At 33.8% G+C, this 27,180-nt stretch overlaps 1 protein-coding gene across 8 annotated transcripts; it reads left to right on the forward strand.

The window, feature by feature from the left end:
* The first annotated feature begins 13,259 nt into the window (after nt 1-13,259).
* LOC100777637 (sulfate transporter 1.3) lies at nt 13,260-19,834 on the forward strand. 8 transcript variants are annotated; one of them, XM_041008982.1, is made up of 15 exons: nt 13,260-13,593; nt 13,711-13,765; nt 15,437-15,788; nt 15,870-15,918; nt 16,001-16,208; nt 16,364-16,538; nt 16,648-16,713; nt 16,812-16,925; nt 17,197-17,313; nt 17,398-17,524; nt 17,732-18,018; nt 18,117-18,307; nt 18,910-18,995; nt 19,075-19,151; nt 19,238-19,834. In XM_041008982.1, exons 3-15 carry the CDS (start codon nt 15,453-15,455, stop codon nt 19,379-19,381), a joined length of 1,977 nt encoding a protein of 658 aa, XP_040864916.1. In that variant the 5' UTR covers nt 13,260-13,593; nt 13,711-13,765; nt 15,437-15,452; the 3' UTR covers nt 19,382-19,834. The 8 variants fall into 8 exon arrangements, with proteins under 8 accessions (XP_040864916.1, XP_040864918.1, XP_040864919.1 ...); XM_041008984.1 differs by lacking the exons at nt 13,260-13,593; nt 13,711-13,765 and adding an exon at nt 14,597-14,823; XM_041008985.1 differs by lacking the exons at nt 13,260-13,593; nt 13,711-13,765 and adding an exon at nt 14,597-14,815.
* Nucleotides 19,835-27,180: the final 7,346 nt, after the last annotated feature.

Consider the following 27,180-nt stretch of genomic DNA (forward strand, 5'->3'; position numbering starts at 1 on the left):
AGATCACCATACAGATCTCTGTCCTTCTTTGCAGCAATCTGGAGTCAATGAGCAACCTGAAGCTTATGCTGCAAACATTTATAAAAGACCTCCTCCAATGCAGCAACAACAACAGTAGTCACAACAAAGACAACCAGCAACTGAGGCCCCTCCTCAACCTTCCTTAGAAGAGTTAGTGAGGCAAATGACCATCCAAAATATGCAATTTTAGCAAGAGACAAGAGCTTCCATTCAGAGTTTGACAAATCAGATGAGGCAGATGGCTACTCAGATGAACCAAGCTCAGTCCCAAAATTCTGAAAAATTGCCTTCACAAACTGTGCAGAATCCGAAAAATGTGAGTGCCATCACCTTGAGGTCTAGCAACCAAATTCAAGTGTCTCCATCAGTAGCAGCACCTGCACCTGAACCTGTCAAGCTTCATTCTACACCTGAAAAAGAGGATGAGATAGTGGCACAAAAGAGAAAGCTTCCTAACAAAAAATTTCATGCAGGTGGATCTTCTTCTAGTAATTCTAACTTACTGCAGCCTCCTATCCCTCTTCCATTCCCACCTAAAGCAATTCCTAACAAAAAAATGGAAGAAGCGGAAAAGGAGATCTTGGAGACTTTCAGGAAAGTAGAGGTGAACATACCTTTGCTAGATGCCATCAAGCAGATTCCAAGATATGCCAAGTTTCTAAAGGAGCTGTGCACCCACAAAAGGAAGCTCAAGGGAAATGAAAGAATTAGCATGGGTAGAAATGTGTCAACATTGATAGGTAAATATGTTCCTCACATTCCTGAGAAATGTAAGGACCCAGGTACTTTCTGTATACCTTGCATTATTGGGAACAATAAATTTGAGAATGCTATGCTAGATCTAGGAGCATCACTTAGTGTCATGCCTCTGTCCATTTTCAATTCTTTATCTCTTGGACCTTTGCAATCTACAGATGTGGTGATTCATTGGGCAAATAGAAGTGTTGCTTACCCCGCAGGTTTCATAGAGGATGTGCTGGTTCGGGTTGGTGAACTTATTTTTCCTGTTGATTTTTATGTTCTTAATATGGAAGAAGGATTTTCCCATGGTTCAGTTCCAATTATTTTAGGCAGGCCATTTATGAAAACAACCCGAACCAAGATAGATGTTTATGTTGGCACATTGTCTATGGAATTTGGTGATATTGTTGTTCATTTTAACATTCTTGATGCCATGAAACATCCATCTGTGGATCATTCTGTTTTTCATGCTGAGATAATTGATCAGATTGTTGATGATTATATGTTTGATTTTGACAATGTTCTTGATGGTAGGAAACATCCATTTTTATCTGATTTGCATACTTGTCATTCCTTATGCATTGAATCTGAATCTGAGTTTGAATTTGATCCTGTATCTGATTTTTATGCTAAGATTGAATTTGAATTTGAGTCTAGTTTTGATTTTCTGGGTGTTGTGCCTCTTGATGTTGATTTTTTAGAGTCAGAATACACTAACCATGTTGCAGGAAGTACATATAATTCTGACTTGCTTTATGAGGTACAGGCTAAGGAACCTTCTTCTTCCCCTACCATGGTTCCTCCCACTGTTCAGCCACCACCCACACCAAAGTTGAAGCCCTTACCAGCAAACCTAAAGTATGCTTACTTGGAGGACAAGGAAAAATTTCCAGTGATCATATCTGCCTCCCTTAATGCTGAGCAAGAGGAGAAGTTGTTGCTAGTGCTCAAGAAGCATAAGAAAGCCATTGGATGGACTTTAGCAGACATTCCTGGTATTAGCCCATCTACATGCATGCATGGGATACTTTTAAAGGTTGGAGCTAAACCAGTGAGGCAGCCACAGCGGAGACTCAATCCCGTTATTCTAGATGTGATGAAAAAGGAAGTGACCAAGCTCTTACAAGCTAGAATCATCTACCCCATCTCTGACAGTCAGTGGGTGAGTCCAGTCCAAGTGATTCCTAAGAAGACAGGCCTCACAGTGGTCAAGAATGAAAAGGATGAGCTTATCCCCACAAGAGTGCAAAACAGCTGGCAAGTCTGCATTGATTATATGAGGTTGAACCAGGTAACCAGAAAAGATCATTTTCCCCTGCCTTTCATTTATCAAATGCTTGAGCGCTTGGCAGGTAAGTCTCATTACTGTTTTCTTGATGGTTTTTTTGGTTATTTACAAATTCATATTACTCCTGAGGATCAAGAAAAGACCACATTCACCTGTCCCTTTGGCACTTTTGCCTATAGGAGGATGCCCTTTGGTCTATGCAACGCCCCTGGTACCTTCCAGCGGTGTATGCTTAGCATTTTCAGTGATTTTTTAGAGAGTTGCATAGAGGTGTTTATGGATGATTTTACTATTTATGGATCCTCTTTTGATACATGTTTGGATAGTCTAGATAGAGTTCTTAGTAGATGCATTGAAACTAACCTTGTGCTGAATTTTGAAAAATGTCACTTCATGGTAGAACAAGGTATAGTTTTAGGGCATATCATTTCCAGTAAGGGCATAGAGGTAGACCCTGCAAAAATAAATGTTATTTCACAATTGCCTTACCCCTCTTGCGTGCGAGAGGTTCGTTCTTTTCTTGGTCATGCAGGGTTTTATAGGCGCCTTATCAAGGATTTTAGCAAAGTGGCCCTTCCACTATCCAATCTGCTGCAAAAGGAGGTGGAGTTTGATTTTGATGACCGATGCAAAGAGGCTTTTGATTGCCTCAAGCGTGCGGTGACTACCACCCCTATCATTCAGGCACCTGATTAGGGAGTTTTCTTTTTCTGTCTCCTTCATTACTTTTATTGCACTTGTCCTAATTTATTGATTGCTTTGATTGTTCTTGATCTTATGATTGTGCTACATTGAGGACAATGTGTTGTTTAAGTGTGAGGGGGGGAGGGGGAGAAGATTGTTCTTTAATTTTGTTGGGTATTCTAGTTTAATTTTATTAGGTTTTCTAGTTTAATTTTGATAGGTTTTCTAGGTTAATTTTGTTATTTTGGTTTTATGTTTATGTACAACATTGCATGTCCCTATTTGAATTTTGGGTTATGTACAGGTAATGGGTAATTGTTTTTTAAATAAGAGTTTCTTGGCATTTTGTGAATTGAAATCCTTGTTTTTCTCTACATGTCAAGTTAGTTTTGAAAGTTCGAATTGAAAGTGATAGATTTACCCCTAGTGAGAATTTGAGCCATCATCATCTATTTTATTCGGTGTGTTTTGCCCCATTGGCTTGACTCTTGTTGGTACTTCTTGCTTCACATGCATGTTGGGAGATGATTTAGGCATTTTATTCTTACAAGCCTCTAGCCAAATGAGCCTACCTTGAATTAATTCCTTTGATAACCCCTTTGAGCCTATGTTCCCCTTTCTTTGTTTTGAAGCTCATTACAAGCCTTAAGTGAAAAACCATGATTTCACCCTACCCTTAAGGAATTTTGGAGCTTTGGAATTGTTTTGGGAATAAGTGTGAAGAGGGGGTATGTGTTCATTGGATGATATGTTTTTGTTGGCCATGCTTGATGTATATACATTTATTGCCTAATTGTTGCTTTATTTTTCAAATGCTTTCAATTGCTATTGTTCACGTTCAAAAAGAAAAAAGAAAAAAAAGAGAAAAAAATAAAAAAAATAGAAAAAGAATGAAGTTGAATAAATGAGGTCTTGGTTTGAAGACTTGGATTGGTTTAAGGATTTTGTTGATTTTGTTTTGGGTTTACTTTTTAATTTTGGTTTTGGGGTTTACTATTTTTTCTTACTTCCCACTTATTCCCCATTGCTCCTCTATTCCTTTGGATTTTAGCTACTATCTCATACTTTCATCTACCTTGTCCTTGGTCCCATTACAACCTTAAAAGACCTTTTGATCCTCATGTGCATGTGTTTGTGATGTGGTTTTCAATTTTAGAGTCTTGTCAAGTCTACGTGGTGTTTGTTTTCATGGGTGCTCTGAGAGTAAACAGTAGCCTAGGCACTTGAGAGATGAAGTGCATATCTTGTGAGGCTTTATCACTTTTCATTCTTGAGCTGATTTACTATCTTGCCATGTTTGAGATGCTTGGATGATTTTCATGACGACCTTGATTCTTTAACTCTTTACGTGTTTGATGTTACCCATTCTTTTCATTCCTTGATATTCATTGAGAAATATGTAATTGTTGTTGTGTGTGTTTGTTTCTCTTTAGTGTCTATGGATTTGTCCCTTGCTTTGTTTTTTTTTTATTTTGCCCAGGAGTGCAAAAGGCTAAGTGTGAGGGGATTTGATGTGTCATCATTTTCTCATATTTCTTAACCCTTTTTGTCACCATTTTAATTACTGATTAGCTTTAATTGTCAAATTAATTATGCAGTTTTATCATTTGGGCCTACTGGATTAATTTTGTGTTTTTAATTTAATTTCAGGAGAATTATAAGCAATTGGTCTTGAATCCAAAATTGGGCTTGGACTTGAAGAGAGTAGACTATTTTATTCTACCAAATCTTATCTTATCTAGATTTGATCTCATCTAGATATTATTTTGATTTGATCTCGTCTAGATATTATTTCATCTAGATCTTATCTTATCTAGATTTGATCTCATCTAGATATTATTTCATCTAGATCTTATCTTATCTAGATTTTATTTATGGGCTTGGATTTAAAACATATTTGTAAGCTTTGGGGCTGAAAACTATATAACAACACCAAGTTTCTAGTTTAAGTCTCTCCTCTTCTCTCTCTCCTCTTTCGTTTTTAGTTTTAGGCTTTTCTTCTTTTAGACACTTTTTCGTTTTGCAATTCCAGTTGTTACTTTTCGATTTAGCAATAAAATTTCGTTCTCTATTGATTAATGGAAGGCTAAGTCTCCAACGTTGTTTTCTCTTGAGGATCAAACACAGTTCTCTTTGAGGTTCTATTATTATTATTAAATTCTGTTCAGTTTTTTCTCTTCACTAATTACTCTAAATTTGTTGCTATTAATTCATGCATGCTTAGTGCTTAATTAATTGTCTCTGCACTTAATTTACGTTCATGCTTAATGATCGTTTATGATTAATTGGTGTATGTGTTGCTTAATCACATAATGAATGCCTTATGTTAAATTTTGCTTAGTAATTTAATTTAGGGTCAGATTAAGTGGTTGAACTGATAAAGGATAAACTCTCGTAACCTAGGATAAGAGACTTGTTTGTGAATCAAGGGGAAGCAATGTGTTTTAATTATGATATTTTCTAATTCACATCTATTCGCTGTTTAATTTACAAAAGCAAACAACCCACCCCCCCCCCCCCAATTCGTTACTATTTTCCTACTATCTGTTATGAACATTTGGTTTATCATTGCTCGTTGGGAAACGACCTAGGATCACTTCCTAGTTACTGTATTTTAATGTTTATTTCTCGATCACCCGCACTAAAGATCAACCCTACAGCCTGCCTCAGGGCATGATGGCTCATAGGAGCCTTTAAATTTTTACGACCAGACAACCCAACACTATCATCTCGTTTCCTCTTTGCCAAAATAAAGGAAGGGGCACCAAAGATGACCTTAGCAACAACAACAATAGGGTCAACCTCACCAGCAACCCCCTTCTCCAACAACAGGAGCAGCAACAGACGATGGCACAGTCCTACCTGTAGGTCCGACCTGCTTCAAGAGTTGCTTCCAAGCGAAGTCACCCATAATACCTATAAAACAAGCAACAACAACACAAGCAAGTGTTAGTTTTGGACGATACCAACCTTAGACACAAAAGATGGCAAGGTTAGGCACTTTAGCGTTCAAGGCAGCGAGGCGATCGCTTGTCGAGGGAAGAGACATAATGGCTCGTGCGTCCAGCGAGGCCGGGAGGTGCTCCAAAATAGCTTTGTCTTTGTCGACCTTTTACACAAGGGTCAATAAATCCTCATCAAAAAACTTGAGCTTGGTATGGTCAGATTGCCAGTAGAACAGGAAGTCGGGCTCCCCGTCCCTACTGAACATCAGCCACAACATTAGTAGCCAGGACCTTAAAGAAACAATCCTTAAAGCGGCGAAGGATGTTTGAGTCAAACTCAAACAACATTTTGGACATGTTGTTCAAGGAGACCTAACGAATCTTGTTAGCTAATTTTATCAAGAAGAAAAACAAGAAGACCAACACACTAGGCCGAATGTTGAAGAAATGACACAAAATTTCAAAGGTCCTCACCATGGCCCAACTGTTTGGGTGGAGTTGAGAAGGGGCTACGTTCAAGTGCTTAAGAAGAGCACATTGGAAAACATTTAAGGGAAGAATGAGACCAAAGATCTCAATAAACACCTATACCTAAAATAGAAGGGCGGACTACCCAGCGCCACCCTATAAAAGGGAATTCATCACTCCCGCAAGCTTGAACAACTATCTTGCAGGAGTCCTCAGGGCTTGCCAGCTTCACCTAGTGTTGCAGAGCAGCAATGCTTGTCGCAGAGGTGAGATAAGACTTGTACTTCAGAATGTCATTCCTCACCCACTCATAGCTAGCGACGACAAGTGTAGAAGATGGAAACCTAATGCTATGGCTACGTAGCAGGAAGGGAGACACTCTGACATCTCCACCACTACTACCTCTCCTCACACCCCATAAGCAGAAGGAGAACGGATCACAATAATCGGAATAGGCTCCCCGGGAGAAATGGAAGGTTGCGCCCTCCTGCAAGGGCGAGAAGTGCCCTGACCAGTACGACATGAAGCCCTTACCCTCTCCGAAGAGGAGGACTCATTGTCGAAGGCACCACGGCGAGTATCCTTCGACGAGTAACCGCCAATAGAAATGATCTCCATGTTCATCATAGGTTGCTCAATCGAGCCCCCATAATCATTGCCACCCATGCTGATGGCTAAGTCAGACAAGAATGAAGACATTGTGGAAGATGAAATACCTTGAAGAATCAAAGAAAGTGAAGGAAGAAGGAAAGGGATTGCAAGCAAAAGGCAAGGAAGCAAGAAATCAAAGTAACGGTGACTTGAAATCAAATGTCCACTCCATTTAAAAGGGAGACAAACTTTTTGGTAACTAGAGGAAGAGGAAGTGGTTCCTTAAATTTTCGCACAACGATGCACCCCCACTCACCCACACACCACAACTCTAGTACGTGCCCACTCCGTAAGTGACACATGCAAGAGAACTGCGTGTGCGCAACACATGCGAACAACAATAGACAGAACGTAACGTTTGTCTTCAATGCACCTTCCAATTGTTAGAAAAAGGAAAAGTTGAAAATCTGGAGACTTCCCTCACCTGACATGCCAAAGACGTGTCCATCTTGGACAACTTGACAGAAGCAGCCCGGACAACACTTTTCTAGGCTTTGGGGGTTGACAAGCCATATCGACCTGCAATCCTCTCACCTGTCGAGGTTACCACACCTGACATCGGAAAAACACTCGTCCATACCTGGGGGCTAGACAAACTCGTCACCCTCTACTTGTCAAGACTATAACCCCAAACATTAGATACTCACCTTCAACATTGAACAATCTCTTTCGCCTGTATGCTGGCTCAGAGCTTGGGGAGCTTATGTATTGTCTAGGGTCCACAAAATACACGTCCCTACATGACACTCTAAGACACGTGTCAACCTTTCATGTTAGCCTTGGAACCGGAGCACAGACACTCGGTCCTTAGCAGCCGAGATCCCTAGCTGACAAGTTATCTCTAACCTTTTAATATTTAAATATATTTGAATCTATTTATCTATTGGCAAGTAGTTAATTATCTATAAGTTACAATTATCTACTAGCTTTTATCTATAAGCCACAGTTTATCTCTAATACTATCTACAAGCTATCGATTATTATCTATAAGTTGAGAATTATTTGCAAAGGCTACAACGATTCCAACAAACAAGAACCCGCAGCTACGCTCCACTCCTACAAATATCAGGTTCCATCGAACCCACAACACATTTGCTCACACCTTGAGCTTACGCATACTTACTCTTATACACATATACTTGTTTTATTCTCCTAACTCCTATACTTATTTGAGCATCAGAGTTCTTTGTTTTACAAGTCCCCTCTCATGTCTTCTAAAAAAGGTACATTTCAAAGTTGATGTGAAGTCCGGGAACTTACTTTGATCACATTTATGCTAACGTGCCAACGTGTCCTAACTCCGAATTTTGGTAACTACATATATATAATATAATTCATTAAATAACGTAACCAATTATCACATTTTTTTTCTTCTGAAATCAAATACATGCATGGTAAAATTCATAATTCGGGATGCAGACGGATGGGTTACTGCTGCTAATGATATACAACGAACCTTCTTTCAATCTATTTATGAACCCAAGGTAGAGGAGGCTGTTGCTTTCAAATGGACCTTGCAATTACCGATTGATTCATGTATTTATGGAGAGATATTTATAAAACCAATTGCTACTTGATGGGTGCCCAAATCAGCAATATTTCAATGGGGTTGTTGAAGATTGCACATTGTTTGGTGCAATATACACATTACCAAATTGATTGCGGCAAGTACGGGAGTGGCTCTCATCTCAACCAATATCCGGTTATTTGATAATGAAAATACTGGGTCACAACTCCCAATATGGTCTATGGCTTATGGTGTGCCTCACCTTGGTTCAGATGGAACTTCAGTTTCTGCTCTAATAAATGGTGTACGGGCAATTGACTGAAATGTTTATATTTGATTGAACGAGTTCTGTTTATCTTATGCCAATTTGTTAGATAATTGGTTTTCATTTTTGTTTTTCTGATTTAGAGACTATTAAACTTAAAAAAAAATATTTTTAAAAAAATATTTTAATAAACAAATAAGATTTACTTCTTAAAATAAACATAAAACAGTTTTTTTAAGTAAAATAGTTTAAACAAATATATTAAAAAAACAGAAAGTATAATTATTTTATTAAAATGAGTATTTATTTCAAAAAATAAGTTTAGACTTTCTTTGCATACTTTATGCTAAGGTTTTTGCTATTAGTGAAATCCATAATCCATTTTGCTTATAAAAGAAACATTAAAGAACAAATTACAAATAAATTTATAAAGCCTTGAAAAGTTGAACTATATGTCGAAGAAATTGCTTAAAAGGTAATGAAATTTTCAAGTTTTACTTAAGAGAAATATTGTAAAAAACTAAATCAAGAATCTAAAAATTAAGCACATGTTTGGAGATGGTTGTGAGTTTTTTATTTTTTTTATTTTCAAATGTAATTTTTAAAACAAAATATGTTTGACAAAAATAAAGTTGAAATAATTTTAAATCATTTTAGAAATACTTTGATACTCATTTTCAATTTCGACTTGACATTTTTAATTACATAACTTTCTATTTATAGAAAAAACATGATAAAAACAATCAATTAATATGACACGGGTCCTCAAAGATAGAAACGAATCCTAATAAGGGAAAATCATAATGTTGCAAGAAATAAATAATAATAACTAAATTTTAAACCCGTGTTTTACACAGATTTGTTTAAATTATATATTTTTTTATAATTATACTTAATATTTTAAAAATATATGAATATAACATATTTATTAGTTTTTATAAATTTAGTAATATATTAAATATAGAATAATTTTAAACGTTAAAAAGTTTCCAAATTAATAATTAATAATTAAAATCAGAAAGTATAAAAAAGAAACTACTGGTTGTTGTCACAATGCATTATTGTTAGATTATATTGGTTTATAGGTATTGAAATTCACAATGCATAGCACAGATTAAAACATGTATTCAAATTTCTTAGTTTATATGCTTAATTATTAATTAAAAGAAAATTCTGCATTATTGTTAGATTATATTGGTTCAAATTACTGATTGTTGTCGAATTAAAATTCTAATCTAATGACTCAAACATTCAAGTCTCTTCAACATAAAATTATATAATAAATGGTTTTATTTTACACTACATTTTCAAAATAATCATTATTTAAAAAAATTAATCATAAGTACAAACAAAAAATTATTTTAAAAATATAATTTTTAATATTATTAATATGTACGTGTAATAATTTTAAATAACCTTATCTTTACAATAATAGTTAAAAAGATAATTATGAAAATAATTATGACTTTATGATTATATTTAAGGTAGCATTTATATATGTATATATAAAGGTAATTTTTTTCTTATTTTATATAATAAATATATTTGCATAAAATAATTTTTTAAACATTGATATTAGGTCATATTGATTAAAATCAACCGCTATTATGGAATACACATTTTAAGCCATGATTATAATAATTTCAATCTTGATTTAATTATTTAAAAAGTTCAAGTTTCTAATAATAATATATAGACACTATGCGATTGTCATCCTAATAGAGCAAAAATAAAACCCAAAAAATAAATTAAATCACATCCTAATAAAATCAATCACAGATCCTAATTAGGTTTGTAAATGTTAACTCCAAATCCTAGAAATTATTAAAAATAATAACTGCAAGTATGTTCATATTTATTTGCAAATAATAGCTCCCCAAATAAGAATTTTGGGATGTTTTCAAAGATAAAATTTTATTTTCATTGTTAAATCAATGGCTCGTCATCACTCATACACCGAGCTTGATTGAAATCATATATCGAGAAGCTTTCACCATCCACGTGTATCAACTTCAAGTTCTAGGGTCACCTCTCATTTATAGAACCACCACATATAAGTGTTAGATTGAACCCAGAGCCATGCTCATAATATATATATATATATATATGTACCAAGCATGCATATGTCTTATTACTTCACTGCATGTCATCAAGCTACAGCCCTACAACCATTGCAAATCAATTTTGCAACACAATCATCTTGATGAAGTATATCACGAGGCCTCCCTTGAATTAATTTCTGATAAGCCCACATATTTCAATGCCGCTGTGCGTCAAAACCAAGGTTTTAAAAAACCATTTGCGACCGCAATCTTGGCCAACATCATCAAGATTCCACCGAATGGCAACTAAAACAATATAAAAAGTAAAAACTATTTTAAAAGTTTTATCATCAAACAATTTTTAATACTTATGCATAATATTTTTTAATTAATTGCTTCTTATATTTATTTATTTATATTAATTTTAAATTACATTTACACATGATATTAAACGGTTCAATATTAGTTTGTGTTTACGTTACGAATGTTATTTTTTTAGTCCATGTATTTGTTTTTTTATTTTTTTTCTCTTTTAGCTTATTTTTCATATTTAGTACTTGTATTTTTTTTTTAATTCTAATGATGTCACGTAGTATTATACTGACATGATACCGATATTATGTGACATTGATGAAATGATATTATGTTAACTAGTCATGTTATGATATTATCCTTTGTTAACGTGTTCTCTGGTGATATTATCATTAATAGTTTTTAATAATGATGGATGATAAAAATGAAAAAAATGAACTTAGACAGACAAGTTGAAAGAAAAAATTACGAGGAAACAAAAATGAAAAATGACAATTTATAGGAACATTTTCATATTTAATGTAATATTTTTTTAGACATATATTAAAGTTAATTAGTATCCTAGTGATTTTTTTCTTGGCGTTAAAGCATAGGATAATGGGTTCAAATTCAAAAAATTCATGTCACCCAATATTGTTAGAAGTTTACATTAATTTGACTAATTTTGTTAATTTAAAAATTAATTTTACATTAATTTGAATAATTATAGTGAAAGGATTAAAATTATTCTTTTTGATTAATTAGGGTCTTCCTAAAGATATTGATTAAGGAATTAAAAAAATATTTATTAAAAATTATATGGAGTGCAACTAAAAATTAAAGGGGAGCACATCTTTACTCATCTCAATAAAAAAAAAAGTTTTCCGTTTTATTTCTTTAACTAATATCTCAAGGATATTGATAAATATTTATCAATAATGATAAAAAAGACTGTTAAAAATGACAATGTAAACCTTTATACCTTGACTAAAATATTACTAATTTTAGTCTATGTTTTCACATTTTTTTCATTTTGGTCGTTTATATTTTAAAAGTCTTATTTTTGTCTTTTATGTTTGGTAATGAACCTAAAATGATCTTTTCATCCATTAAATGAGAATGTGATATTTATTTATTATTATTTTATTACTTTTTCTAGGTTTCAAAATTGACAAAAGTTATTTGTGTGAAACATTAAATAGGTATTAAACAATTTCTAGCAATTAAAAATCGTAAAAAATTGTTATCCCATATATCCAATTAAATTGTTTAATGCCTATTAAATGCTTTATACAAGCAATTTTCAATGATTTTAAATAGTCAAAAAATGAATCACCATAAAACATAATAGAATTAATATCACATGATTATGTAACGGAGGAAAATACCATTTTGAGTTCATTCACACATATATACATCTAAATGAGACTTTAAAAACATAAAGAACCAAAATAAAAAAAATTAAAAACAATTAATAGACCAAAATGATCTTTTAGCCTTTCATTTAGGGGATGTTTGGAATGGGGAAAATTTTTGTTTTCCAAGAATCATAGGTTGAATATTTGATATCCATTTGATATTCATTATTTTTATATGAAAATGTAAACCAAACACACTTTTATAATTTTTCATATTTGATATCCATTTTAAAAAGATAACATTTATAGGTAAGGATGTTTCTCAAGAATATTTTTTAACTAGTTTTCCACTTTTGAACATCTTACTATCTCGAGTTTAATTTTTTTTTACTATAATAAAAATATCATATTACTCATTTAATATATTACTAAAAAAATATCATATAACTTTTTGATTTTCAGAAAATTTATTTAAATATTCTCAATCATCAGTCAATTTTTTTTATCAGGAAACATATAGGCCCCTTTAGTTTATCTTAATTAAATTCAATACATGACCTTTGTCACAGTATACAGATATGCCATGTCATGATGCTACAAATACATGGTTCTCAAATATAGAGAGAAAAATTAAACAAATGAAATTAAAGTGCGTGTTTTTGTTGTGATTTTCTACTTTAGATAGAAAACTCGCGACGCCAAAATGGTACCCCACAAGGTGGAACTCGAATGAATGTGGCCAAAGAAAACGGCCACATTCAACCGTTTCCCATAGCATTGCACGTGTGGGGTCATCCGCGAAACCCACAAAAGCATCATCAAACAAACGTATGCAAAACATAGGAATAGAGTTTTGGTACTTTTGACTTTTCAATTTTTGGTTACCCCACAGCCTACAAACAAGTGTGTCTGTACCTGTGAACTGTTCATAACATTGGACATTAAAAAACATCATAAAGTTTTGAGATTTGCTATGTTATGTTTCTATTATGCATGAGAATTGAGAAGTACCTTTTCAAATCTCAATTTTTTCCATATAAAGACATGGTGTCACATTTTGTGTTCCTTTTTTCTCTTTTCGATTATTTTATTTTTTTAATTTTTCTGGCAACCAAACATTCCCTGGAAGGAGAAAAAAAGAGGAAACAATTGTAACGAGATAATACTCATAGAACCCGGACAGTGATTGGGCTACATGGTTTCTTTTTAATTTTGGTGCCAAGTTTGATCAATGGTTTTCATAGTTTCAAAATTAAAATCGAATCTTTTGGTGAAGACACACGAGAACCATCAATTGTGGAGAATTGAAAACCAAGCTATAACTGTTTCCGGGTACTCTCTTTTTATGTGTACAAAATACACAAAAAAAATTTCTCTTCCCTTCTGGGCTGTGCTTTTGATCATTTTTCTGTATTATTATTAATTTGTGCTTCGACGAAATTGTGACAGGGTGAGACTGATCCTCCACTTTCAATGGTTTGCATGAGAAGTATAGGAAGGAGAGGTGAGTTTTAACTTAGACTTTATTCTTCAAACTTAATATGATTTTTGAATAGACATTTAGTGGCTCTTGAGGGTTTGAAAAAGAGATCATGTTTTGGTTCTGTCTTGTTTTGATTGAAGGAGGTGTCCAATTCTTCTCCGTTGTATGTATGTGCTTATATAAAGTGACCACTAAAAGTAAAATGTTGTGGCGCCACGTTAACGATTGTGTATCTTACTACATGTTATTTTATATTGAATGGTAGACTGTGATGATTCTGTTGAACGGTCAAACGTGATTCTGGTTGTCATTTTTTATTTCGTTGGGTGGAACTTGTGGGTTCTAGAACTCGTTAAGGTTTAAGAATTTGATTCCCTTTTGATATTTTTTCTCCGAGAATGTCATTTTTAAATAACCTTGATTATTGTTCCTGGGAAACAGCATAATTAACAGATGATATTTGATAACTATGTGTCAATAGGAATAAACTATGAAACTTAATGTGTCTTTGGTTAACTTATTTTGTAATTTTTATGTAGAGTTTCAAGACCTTTTGCTTTATTTTTCTGTAACTTCCATGATTAGGACTTTTGGCTCTTTGTTAGAATCTCGAGGTATTCCTACAGGAATCAAACTTAGGTCTCATCTCTCACATACTCAGTATGTGTTGCTAACTTAACGACACACATTAGGTTTTTTGGTTGATAAAGCTTTTATATGTAAAATAAGGTAATTTGAACATGCACAATCTTACACATCACTCAACACTAAATTTCACTATCAATTTCCCTAAATTTCTAACTGATTTGTCAGATTCTTTTGTTTATATCCCACATGCTGGTAGACCCTTAATATACCCCGAGTCTTTGTTTGATTAAATCAATCTTGACGTTTGACATAGGAAACCAACACAAAGGCTTCTATTTCTATAGCTAGTTGTGATGGACCACAGTTCAACTTCTTTCTATATTTTTACTTTTTGGACTCCTTAGTTTTTGAATAAGCACAGCCATTGCAAGTTGTCAAATAATTTAATAATGTTATACTAATTTGTAGCAGCTGCTAGATACTGTATGCTAGTCAGTACCTTCTCATACTATATATTTCTTTCTCCTCCATTCTTCTTATGAAGCAAACTACTGATTGTTACATTACATGCGCACCTGAATTTAACATTCATGGATTGTCTGGTTAGAAGTAAACATTGATCTGTTTTAATTTATTTTCTTTTTCTTAGTCATGCATGACACTGACATGTATGTGATTAGGGTTCACACCTTATTGTGGTACGTTTTCTATTTCAGCTTGACTTTAGCATTTGACTTGTGAAGTAATATAATCCAAACAAGCTTCAACAGCATTCTTTCTGTTCAACAAGTCTTCACTGTTTCAACCAGTGACCTTCACCTTTCTCTCTGCATCTTCTCCCTCTTAAATTAAATTTTTATGAATTATTGCTCAGTTAGTAACAGAATTAAGGTGCTTGTGTCTTTGATTTGCTTCACTTTTGTGTTGAACACTAGAGCTGCAAGCATCATGGTATGCTTCAGAAACAAAATTTACAAGCATAGAAGGGTGTAGGAGCCTGTCTTGATTGCAACATGAACCATATTGTTCTTGTGATTCAATGCTGCAGTTAATCTGTTTCCATCACTCATTCAAGGAACTAAAATTTTCCTCACTGTATTACAGCTGGAAGTCATTGTTGATGTCCTTAATGGGTGATCCAGCTGATGAAAATCTTGAAACTAAAGAGATGGATGCAAGAAGTTTGTCATTTTCACATGGTCAGGAACCATATGTCCACAAGGTTGGAATTCCTCCAAGACAAAACCTTTTCAAGGAATTCCAATCCACTGTAAAAGAAACACTTTTCGCGGATGATCCTCTGCGGTCCTTCAAGGATCAATCTAAGTCCCGGAAGCTTGTCCTTGGAATTGAAGCCATTTTCCCCATAATTGGCTGGGGGAGAACTTATAATCTCACAAAACTTAGAGGGGATCTTATTGCTGGTCTAACTATCGCTAGTCTCTGCATTCCTCAGGTAAATTTGCTTTAAAATGCTGATTTTTAGCTTTAGAAGAATAATAGAATGGTAGATTCTAATATTTATCTTGAAAAACAGGACATTGGATATGCAAAGCTTGCAAATTTAGATCCACAGTATGGATTGTGTAAGACTCTTGTCTCATAAACAGCTCAGTTTGCCTATGTGTTTACTTTGGATATTGGATTGAGATTTTGTTTCCTTTGCAGACTCCAGCTTTATTCCACCACTGATTTATGCTGTCATGGGTAGTTCTCGTGACATTGCAATAGGACCGGTGGCAGTGGTTTCTCTCTTGCTGGGGACTTTACTTCAGAGTGAGATTGATCCCATTGCAAATCCAGTAGACTATCGACGACTTGCTTTTACTGCCACTTTCTTTGCGGGGATTACTCAAGCAACACTTGGGATTTTAAGGTATGCTACTTTGACTAGAGGGATTGCATAAATCTTCCTAGCACTAATGTTTATGACTGCCTTGTACATGGGCAAGTTGCTACCATCCTCTAATGAAAGGCTCTACTTTTTAATACACCTTGATGACATTCTGGCTGGGTGGATCTTTTGATCAGGTTAGGATTTTTGATAGATTTCCTTTCTCATGCTGCAATTGTTGGTTTTATGGGGGGAGCTGCCATCACAATTACCCTTCAACAGCTCAAGGGCTTCCTTGGGATTGAAATGTTCACAAAGAAAACTGATGTTATCTCTGTGATTCATTCAGTGCTGTCATCAGCCCATCATGGAGTATGCTTTCTCTTTTTCCTCTCTATACCTGCACACAATATTTTTTACTGAAGTTTTATTCTGAAGATGCTTGTAATACTAAAACTGATTAATATCTAACATATTGCAGTGGAATTGGCAAACTATAGTAATTGGAGCTTCCTTTCTGGCTTTTCTTCTGTATGCTAAGTATATTGTAAGCACACCAATTCATTTGTCTACATATTCCATAAACAGATTATGAATATTGTAAATTATTTTCTCATTATTGTATTATATATGGATATGCATCAGGGAAAGAAGAACCCGAAATTCTTTTGGGTGCCAGCAATTGCCCCATTGATATCTGTTATTCTCTCTACCCTTTTTGTATTCTTAATCCGTGCAGACAAGCATGGTGTTGCAATTGTAAGTATATATATAATATATATTAGTATATTACCCTCCTGATGCTGAATATGGCAGATTGTAACTGTAGTCATATGATTAAATGCATGTTTGGTGGAGTTATTGTTTGGGAAATATTTACTTTCTTTGCAAAAGCATTCTCAGAAAATTACAAGATAAATTGCTTTTTCTCCCCAAAATATGCTAGTTAAAAAATACACTGAGTGCTGCAAGACTGAAACAGTACTAGTTGCAGCAGTAGTAAAGCTTTTTTGTTTATTGATGTGTGAAGGTAAAACATATAGACAAAGGGCTCAATCCTTCATCTGTCAAGGAAATTTATTTTACTGGTGATTACCTTGGGAAAGGTTTCAGAATTGGCATCGTGGCTGGCATGATAGCATTGACTGTAAGCAAACATTGACACTATTATCTTCAATGAATGCCGGTTACTTTTATGTGTTGTTATGAACCATTACATTTCGGTTATCAGGAAGCCACAGCAATTGGAAGAACATTTGCTTCTATGAAGGATTATCAACTGGATGGAAACAAAGAAATGGTGGCATTAGGAGCTATGAATGTTGTTGGTTCAATGACTTCTTGTTATGTAGCAACCGGTAATTCCTTTTAGCTGCTATAAGCCTATAAATCATACTAAAACTGCAGAAAAAGGGACAAAAAGGATAAACTATAGGGGATAGTTAAGTGTATTTTACTCTAACAATTTTGTGGTAATTTGTTTCATAATTTATCAAGGAAATGCATGTAAGTGGGTTCTACACTAATTTTTTATAGGTTATAGACTAATCTCTTGATATCTACAGGTTCTTTCTCTCGCTCAGCAGTAAATTTCATGTCTGGCTGTGAAACTGCAGTATCTAATATTGTCATGTCTGTTGTGGTGTTCTTAACCTTACAATTCCTCACACCTCTTTTCAAATACACTCCAAATGTCATTCTTGCTACAATAATCATTTCTGCTGTCATCAACCTTGTGGATTATAAGGCAGCAATTTTGATATGGAAGATTGATAAATTTGACTTTGTTGCTTGCATGGGAGCATTTTTTGGGGTTGTTTTTGCCTCGGTTGAGATAGGACTTTTAATTGCAGTAAGTACCAAGAGTCCAAAGCACAGTTATCCTATGCTCTATGATGATAATGTGGTTTCTGATTGGTGGTGTTATTAACTTGGATAATTTTGCGGTAGGTCTCTATATCCTTTGCAAAGATCCTATTACAAGTCACAAGGCCACGAACTGCAATTCTGGGGAAGATCCCTAGGACTACTGTCTACAGAAACATCCAACAATACCCTGAAGCCACAAGGGTTCCTGGTGTACTGATTATTAGAGTTGATTCTGCAATATATTTTTCCAACTCCAACTATGTTAAAGAAAGGTAAACTTGTTCCTTCTTTGTACTTTTAAGTTTTAACAGATTATAACTTTTATCAAGATGTCTATATTGAATAGAAATGAAAGAATCCATTATATACAGTTGTCTACTTCTCAAGCTTTTTGTCTCAATAATCTAAAATGATACGAGAAATATTATATTGTTCTGAAAATGTCAGGGATCACTAGATCTGTTACATGTCATATGAAGTTTCAATGTTAATGTACCAGGATAAACCCAGTCAGTATCAAATATCTTATGTGAACTGTTTAGCTTTATGATATTTTAAACATGCATGCCATTATAGCTTATATAAAGGGAGGTTAGTTTTGGATTCCAAACAGGAAAGACACGCTCAAAAACAAAATAATTCTGAATGAACCAATTGGATAGTTAGACTATCTGTAGCTACATTACTCTTTGGAGGATTTGTATCTTAAATTCATTCTTGTAGAATTGAATTTCAAGCTATTCTACAGAAATAAATTATGTTTGTCCCTTCTCATTTACATTATTACTCTAAAATAATAACTTCACAATCTATTTCTTTCTGTTTTGGGAATTTTAAAACCTATTTCTGTTGTCGATAACCTATTCTCTTGCAGGATATTAAGATGGCTGATGGATGAGGAAGAACTAGTGAAAGGAGATTACCAAACAAGAATTCAATTTTTGATGGTGGAGATGTCGCGTGAGTATATTTTCCCTTGTCACATTTTCCTCTAGTAAGTACATAATTTCAATTGTTCTTAATCATGTTTTTATTGCAGCCGTTACCGACATCGATACCAGTGGCATCCATGCCCTCGAAGAGTTATTTAGAAGTCTTCAGAAGAGAGATGTTCAGGTAAACATCAAACCATCTACTCTAGCAATTCTAAATGATATATTCTGTGACAATTATCTTACTTACCAAAGCACCTCTTTGACCAGCTTGTTCTGGCAAACCCTGGCCCAATAGTAATAGACAAGCTCCACACATCAAACTTTGCTACTTTGCTTGGTGAGGACAAGATCTTCCTCACTGTTGCAGAGGCTGTTGCATACTGTTCAACAAAGCTGGCTGAAGAACCTTGAAAAAAAATTTGGAAAATGTGATTTTGCCATAGTGGACATGGAAATGAGGTGAAGTAATGAAGTTGGGGGGTGGTAGAGACCAACCTGTGGCTTTCAGCTGTGTTACCTTTGTCAAGAGAGCATGGTCACTACAAAAAGTTGTTACTAGTGGCCTTTAATTTGTGCTAGTTAGTGCTTTTGGGGTCCCTATTCTATAAGTGAAAATAAAAAGTTACATGTAAAGGTGCGCTTGTTGTGCACTCCAATGAGCATTAACTCAGGCCTTGGTTTGTTTTCACTGGAATGTCCACATTATCAAAACCCAAGTGTCTCTCAATATGAAATTTCTCTTCTTGTTTTGTATTATAAGCTCCAGTTCCTACCTTGGAAATGGTCTGTTTTTTCCACTTTATATGTACTGAATGACAATTGTAGATTCACAAAGGAAAGTTTTCATTCCACGTTTCTTGCAAATTCTCTCTTTTTCTTCCATCTTGTGAATGTAATTCTTGCTGCAGTGAGGTTTGGTTTCAGCTTTAAGCAATTGTAGTGATGATAGAGGAATAGTGGTAGTAGTGCAAGACAAGATTAATGTAGCAGGTACATTATGTTTTTCATTTTTTGATGTGAGCTAGATTTCGATGTGATTTTTGCTTTTGTATGTCGAACAGAGTCGCAAAACGCGCCACATTCATGCAAGCATACTTTCTAGAACGTGCAAATTATTATTATATAGTTAAAAACCTTCACAACATCTTACTCACATACACATGTATAAAACATGCTTAACAATTGCCATAGAGTACCTTTATATTATTATTGTTATATCTTTATATATATAAAAAGTAGAAGGGAAAATATATAAGTAATTTAAATTTTCCTGTTTTTTTAAAGATAAAAGAGTAATTTTATGTAGTTTTTTTATCTTGAAAAATAAATATTTTTCTTTTCATATTTTAAGACAAAAATAATAATTTTAACTTTTTTTTCTCTTTTTAAGGATAAAATTATAATGATAGAAATATTTTTATATTATAATTATCATAATTATATTTATAATTTTGTATTTCAAAATAATAAATTTTTACTTAAATTTTGATATATAAATTTAAATAAATAAACATGATATATAAATTTTATGCTTTTTGAAATCTACATTTCCAGTTTATAATTAAATAGATAATATTTTTACATTAAAAAACATTTTTTATGTTAGATTTAACACTTAATTGTAAAAAAAAGGTAATCCGTGATCTATTCAGTTATATTTTTTTATTATCAATGAATAAAAGTTTTATTGTTATCATTTTTATCGGGTGAAATATAATTTAAATTTTAATTCATTAAATTATAATATATATATATATATATATATATATATATATATGTCATAATGTTATTGTGCGCTGATATTTTTAATTCATTTATTTAAAAAATTATTTTAATAACAAGTCTAATTTAAACTATCTTAACAAAATTATTATTTTTTTAATTTATATTGAGTGAACAAAAACAAATGAACTTAAATCTACAATTTATTTATAATAATAAATTTTGTGACCGAAGATGTCTTGTAAAATCCCTAGGTAATAATTTTTATTCCTCTTTTTTTTCAGTTTTACATATGTGATAGAGGATGTCCTTATAAATTTCATAGGTAACAATATTTTAAAATTGATATTTTTTTCTTTTATTGTTGGTATTTTCTTTAAGATGGTAGAATCTTTGCGATGCGTGTGTATGGATCAAAAATAGAAATTATGGTCATGACGTTGTTGGCAAAGGCCTGGTAATGTACAAAAATAATAAGGAATGGCGTATTACAAAACTACTCTCAATAACTTTAGCTAGATCAATTATATAAATTTGCTTTTCAAATTAATCAATAAATTAATTAAATAGTATAATCAATTAATTTTTTTTATATTATTTTGCATTATGATTAGCAATATGATGCAAATTAAAACATTTTTTATTTGGATAATCAATTAAAAAAAATTAAAAATAAGAGAAAGGTATTCTCAAACTGAAATTGATACTAATATGTAATTAAATGATATATAAAATTAACTTTAAAGCATTATGATTAACAATATCATGCAAATTTTTTTTTTTTTTGGATAATCAATTAAAAAATAAGACAAAGGTATTCGCCCGTGTTTTACCCCAATACAAAAAAAATATCCAAATAATACAACTCTAAATTATTTATCCAAATGATACACATTATTGTTCACTATATGAAATGAGTTCCCTCCAAACTCATTTCATATCTTCCCTTTTTTTTAACATTAAGAAATTGGTTCTCCAATAACCGATTTCTTAATGCAGTTTTTTTTAATTGATAATTTTTAATTGTTTTTTTGTTTTTATAATTATTTTTTATGTCTTTTATTAGTTATTCCTTTGTATTTTCTTATGCATTTCTAAAAATAAAAATTAATTTGTAGTTAGTAAAATTTGTATTTAACCCACAAATTTACTATAACTAAAAAAAGGATTTAAGTTAACATGAATTAGAATAGAATTACAAACAATATAACAATTTGTTTTTAACGTTGTTGGCTTGAGCTTCCAACATGATGAGGGAATTTATTTTTTGAATGATCTGGATTGTGACACATGGAACATCTTTTTTGTTGACTTGGTTCTCTCATATCCATTTTGGTGTGTATACGAGAGGATCTATGTAAGCCCTATACTCATGGTGAGCATGCTTACAAGTAGCAACAACATGCGAACAAGGCATGTACACCTTTTGGAATTTACTACAATCACACTACCTTTGATCTAGCCTAATCTTAAAATTTCAACCTGGTTGTACCTCTCTTGGATTAATTGTCTCTTGCATTAAGAATCGTGTATTGCATTGATCAAACTCAAGAATATAGTGAGAGTTGGCCTTTTTTTTGTGAGTCTTCCATAGCCTTGTTTAGTATTTTTGTATAAACATGGTTAGATCTAATCATTGTTGTGACTTCTCTCCCTCTTTGGTTGAATAAGTTATTACACCTTTGATAACTCAATTTGACTAGTACACTTATTGGAATATTCATTGTTTTCTTGAATAGTGAGTTGATTGACTCAGCAAAATTGGTGATTATATGTCCTTATCGTCGACCTCCATCCTATGCAAGAATCCACTTTTCTCGTGAAATTTAGTTAAGCCAATTAATGACTCGTTCACCATTTGCTTCCTCCCTAAAATTGTTGTAGTAGTAGTTGAAAGTAGTCTCTGTCCTTACATATACTGAGTAGTTAAAAACATACAATTTCAATATTGCGGATAATACAAAATTATGTAATATTTACTATATAGAGAAAAAAAGTTTGACGCTCACCCATGTTAATAATAAGTTTTTTATGTCATTATTTTTGTACGTTCTCATATAATTTTGTGAAATGTGTCAAGTGTAGAACACATTCATAGAATTCTTTGGTGTCCACCTACTATCTTATCTTGAGTAGGCACTTTTGATTGACGCATACCTATCTGAAATTAAACAAAGACCATTTTGCAGTGTGACATGCCTTTTCAAAATGCATCGTCATCACATTTGACAATTAGCTTTATTGGATTTGACAGTTTGGTATTGTAATTATCTCTTTTGCTCACATGATATTATTGCAAAGCATGCTGAACTTCTTCTTTGGTTTCAAAATGCATCCCTTCAAAGAGGGTGGTTCCTGCTAAATGTTGGACTTCTATGCGATCCAACGTATGACTGTATTCAAAATCTTGAAAATTAGATTCAAGGTCAACATTATGCATCTGTGCTAGCATGTGGTATGTTGGTACAATTGTTGATGGAGGTATAAGATTAGCCTATTCATCACGTTCTTCATGGGATTGGTTGCATAAAATTTTGTCTTCGTTGTCACTAAAGGAGCCGAGTTCTTCGTTAGGTAAACTGAACTTTACAAATTCAGGCTTATTTGGTTGAGTTAATGGGATAAGATCTACTTCAGGAGTACTCTGAAATGCATGAGGTTGATCCTTAGTAAGATGAAATGATTGTGAGGCTAACAAATTGGTGAAAAATGGTGTAGAAAGAAGTTGTGTAAAAGAGAGATGTGGTTTGTTGCAATTCATGTACTTATGGTTGGGTTAAATCTAATGTCGGCTGGTAGAAATCGACATGATTATATGATGGGTTGCATTTGATACATGTGAAAAATTGGATTGGGGATGTGAATAATAATGGGGTTCATGAGGAATTGGGGTGGGAAGCGTATTTAGCTCAATGTTTGCATACAATTCAATGGATGAAATAACTTCATGATGGACTTGATCCTTGGCTAACAGATTGCACTCAGATTCCTTCCTTTGTTGCTTCTGCAAGAGCCATGTACTTTACCTCTGTGGTGGATAAAGCCACTAGGGGCTGAAGTGTTGACTTCAAATGAACAAAAGAGTTGTCAATCATGAATGCGTACTAGTCACAGATCTTCCTGCATTCAAATCTACAACATAGTTAGAATCTGAGTAACCTGGGAAAGCATAGGACATGTCTCCATGGTAAACAAGTCTAATATTAGTTGTACCTTTAAGGTACCTGAATATACGTTTCACTACATGCCAATGTTCCTTTCTAGAATTACCCATATACTTACTCACAACACTACCTACTTGTGCTAGGTCCGGTGCATACCCTAGCATACATAAGACTGCCTACAACACTTGTATAAGGAACACGACACATGTATTTCTTCTCTGATTCTTAATGGGTAGTATAGAGTTTAGATAGATGAATGGATGGATGTCATCCCAAAGCAATTCAACACTTTCTAAATGTATTTCTTCTGACATAGAAAAAGCTTTTTTTGGACTTGGTCGCTCTTGATCTCCATGCTTAGAATCTTTTCAACAGCTCACGTGTCCTTCATCTCAAAATCACTACTAGGTAATGACTTCAACTTTTGAATTGCTAACAAATTTTGAGATGCTTTGAGCATGTCGTCCACATAGAGTAGTAGATAGATGTGGGAATTATCCTTCACCTTGCCATGATAAACACATGATTCGTAGAGACTTCTGATGTATCCATGAGAGACAATGAACTTATTGAATCTCTTGTACCACTGCCTTGGTGATTGCTTCAGTCCATAAAGAGACCTCTTCAATCTATAGACAAAATTTTCATTTCCTTCCACCTCAAAACCTTTAGGTTATTGCATCAGAATGTCTTCCTTTAGTCTTCCATGGATAAAGGTAGTTTTGACATCTAGTTGCTCTAACTCTACGTCTAGAGTTGCCACTAGGTCTAGCAAAACACATATGGAGGTGTGTCGAGCTACTAGAGAGAATGTCTCATTGTAGTCCACTCCTTCCTTCTGACTGTAACCCTTAACTACTAAATGTGCTTTATAATGAATGAATTCTTCGATGGACGATCTGGATTTCTTCTTGAAGATCCATTTGCACCTCACTACTTGTTTGACTTTAGGTAGCTAAACTAAATCCCAAGTTTTTTTTCCTAAAGGTATTTCATCTGTTCATTCATAGCCATCGTCCATTCTTCAGCTTCAAAATAAAAAATTGCTTCCTATTAACTTGTTGGTACGACTGAATTGATTTATTTTGCTACCTGTAGTGCATAAGACACTATATCAAAGCCATATCTTTTAGGAGCTTTGATTTGCCTTTGTGACTTTCTAGGTGTTGTGGTTTTCGGCTGCTTTGGATGGTTTTCACTCATCCAGTCCATCCCCTTAACCGGTGTTGAATTACGATGTTGAGGATGCATTTGAAGATCTTGATCAGTCTTATAAGGTGCTTCAAACTACTTTTGATCACTAATGTTTTTTATTATGGAGCTCTTAAACTCCACCTGCTTAGTGACATTCTTAGTCTTGTACAAATCTTCATCAGATTTAGAATGCAACATAGAGAGTTCGTCAAAGATGAAATTTCTACTTAGAATGACCTTTCTTTCAGATGGGGAATAAACTCTAAATCCTTTGCCTCCATCTCCAAACCCCATAAAGAATCATTTCTTAGCTTTGGGCTCCAGCTTACCTTCATTTACGTGATAGTATGTCGGACATCCAAACACCTTTAGCATTGAGTATTTAGTTGGTTTGTTAGACTATACCTTAATAGGGGTCTTGAAGTCTATGGTAATGGATGGTGGTGATTCACTAGATAACATGTTGTACTGATTGCCTCAGCCTTGAAACTCCAATTAAATCATGAATTGGATAGCATGCCCTTTCCAACAAGTTCTTGTTCATTCTTTCAGCCACTCGATTTTGTTGTCAAGTATAGCGTACAGTACGCTGTCTTGCTATGCCTTCATCTCTACAAAATTTAGTAGAATAGAATTCCAAGCCATTGTCACTCCTAAGATGCTTTATTGTCTTACCTGTCTGACTCTACATAAGAATCTTCCAATGCTAGAAAAATTTGAAAACTTCAAATATCTGCTTCATCATGAATACTCATTTCATCCTAGAGTAATCATCGATGATGGAAAGGAAATACCTTGCTCCTCCTAGTGATGGAACTCTTGAAAGCCCCCAGTAGTTAGAATGGACGTAATCCAACATGGCTTTTGTTGTGTGCACAACTTTTGGGAACGTCGTTTGATGCTACTTCCCATAGACACAATCCACACAAAACTGAAGAGCTTCCACCTTGTGATTTCCAAGAAAACCTCGCTACCTTATAATATGCAAACCTTTTTCACTCATGTGGCCCAGCCGCAGATGCCATAAAGAATTATCAAAGAGCCATTGGACACATGGCTTCTAGATTGTGAACAACAAAGACAAAGCTTGTCACAGTGGACCCCTAAAAGATGTACAAATTTCCTTGCTTGGTTATCTACATTACCATAAACTTCCCTTTCCCTTTGATATGCATAACTCCACCTTCAACTCAACAAGAAAAACCTTTCGAATCCATGACACCCGCAAATACAAGATTTTTCTTAAGCTCTAGAATGTGACGAACTTCAATTAAGGTTCTAACAACTCCATCATGCATTCTTATTTGTACAAAACCTATACCTATAAAATTACAAGTAGCATCGTTACCCATGAGGACTTTACCACCAAACTTCCTCTCATATGTCACAAACCAATGTCTGTGTGGACACATATGATAAGAACAACCCGAGTCTAGTACCCATTGCTCAAAATGTTGTTGTATTTGTTCACCAATAGCCAGAACTAAATCTCTTTCCAATGAAGAGTCATTCTGAACAAGAGCAACAATAAAGTCATTCTTTGCTTTCCTTGGACAATCTCACTTCCAACAACCATGTTCTTTTCTGTAGTTGCAGATGTCCTTAGGATCAACTTTGCTCTTATTGTCACCTTTGCCTTTCTTCTTCTTCTACCCTTTAGCAGAATCATTCATCAATAATCTAGATGCAAAGGCTTCATCACAATTTCCAAACGCCATTAGTCAAAGCTCTCTAGAATAAAGACTGGAATGGACTTTTTCAAGTGTAATGGAGTCCTTGCCTACACTAAGAGAACTAACAAAATTCTCATAGTAGGGAGGAAGAGAGGCTAACAAAATCATTGTCAGATCTTCGTCTTCCATCTTGACATCAATGTTGCTTAGCTCCATCAGGATATAGTTTAGCTCATCAAGATGTTCCTCTAGTGACATGCCTTCCCTCATTCGAAGGCCAAAAAATTTCCTTTTTAGAAGTAAATCATTGCAGATTGTTTTCATCCTAAAGAGTTTCTCTAATTTGAGCCAAAGCCCAACTTCAACCAATTCTTCATAAAATTCATAAAGAATCTCATCAGACAGAGATAAGAGAATTAACGAATGCATTTTTTCCTCTTGTAACTCAAACACTGGC

The sequence above is a fragment of the Glycine max genome, chromosome 14, assembly GCF_000004515.6.
Source record: "Glycine max cultivar Williams 82 chromosome 14, Glycine_max_v4.0, whole genome shotgun sequence".
Classification (NCBI taxonomy): Eukaryota; Viridiplantae; Streptophyta; class Magnoliopsida; order Fabales; family Fabaceae; genus Glycine; species Glycine max.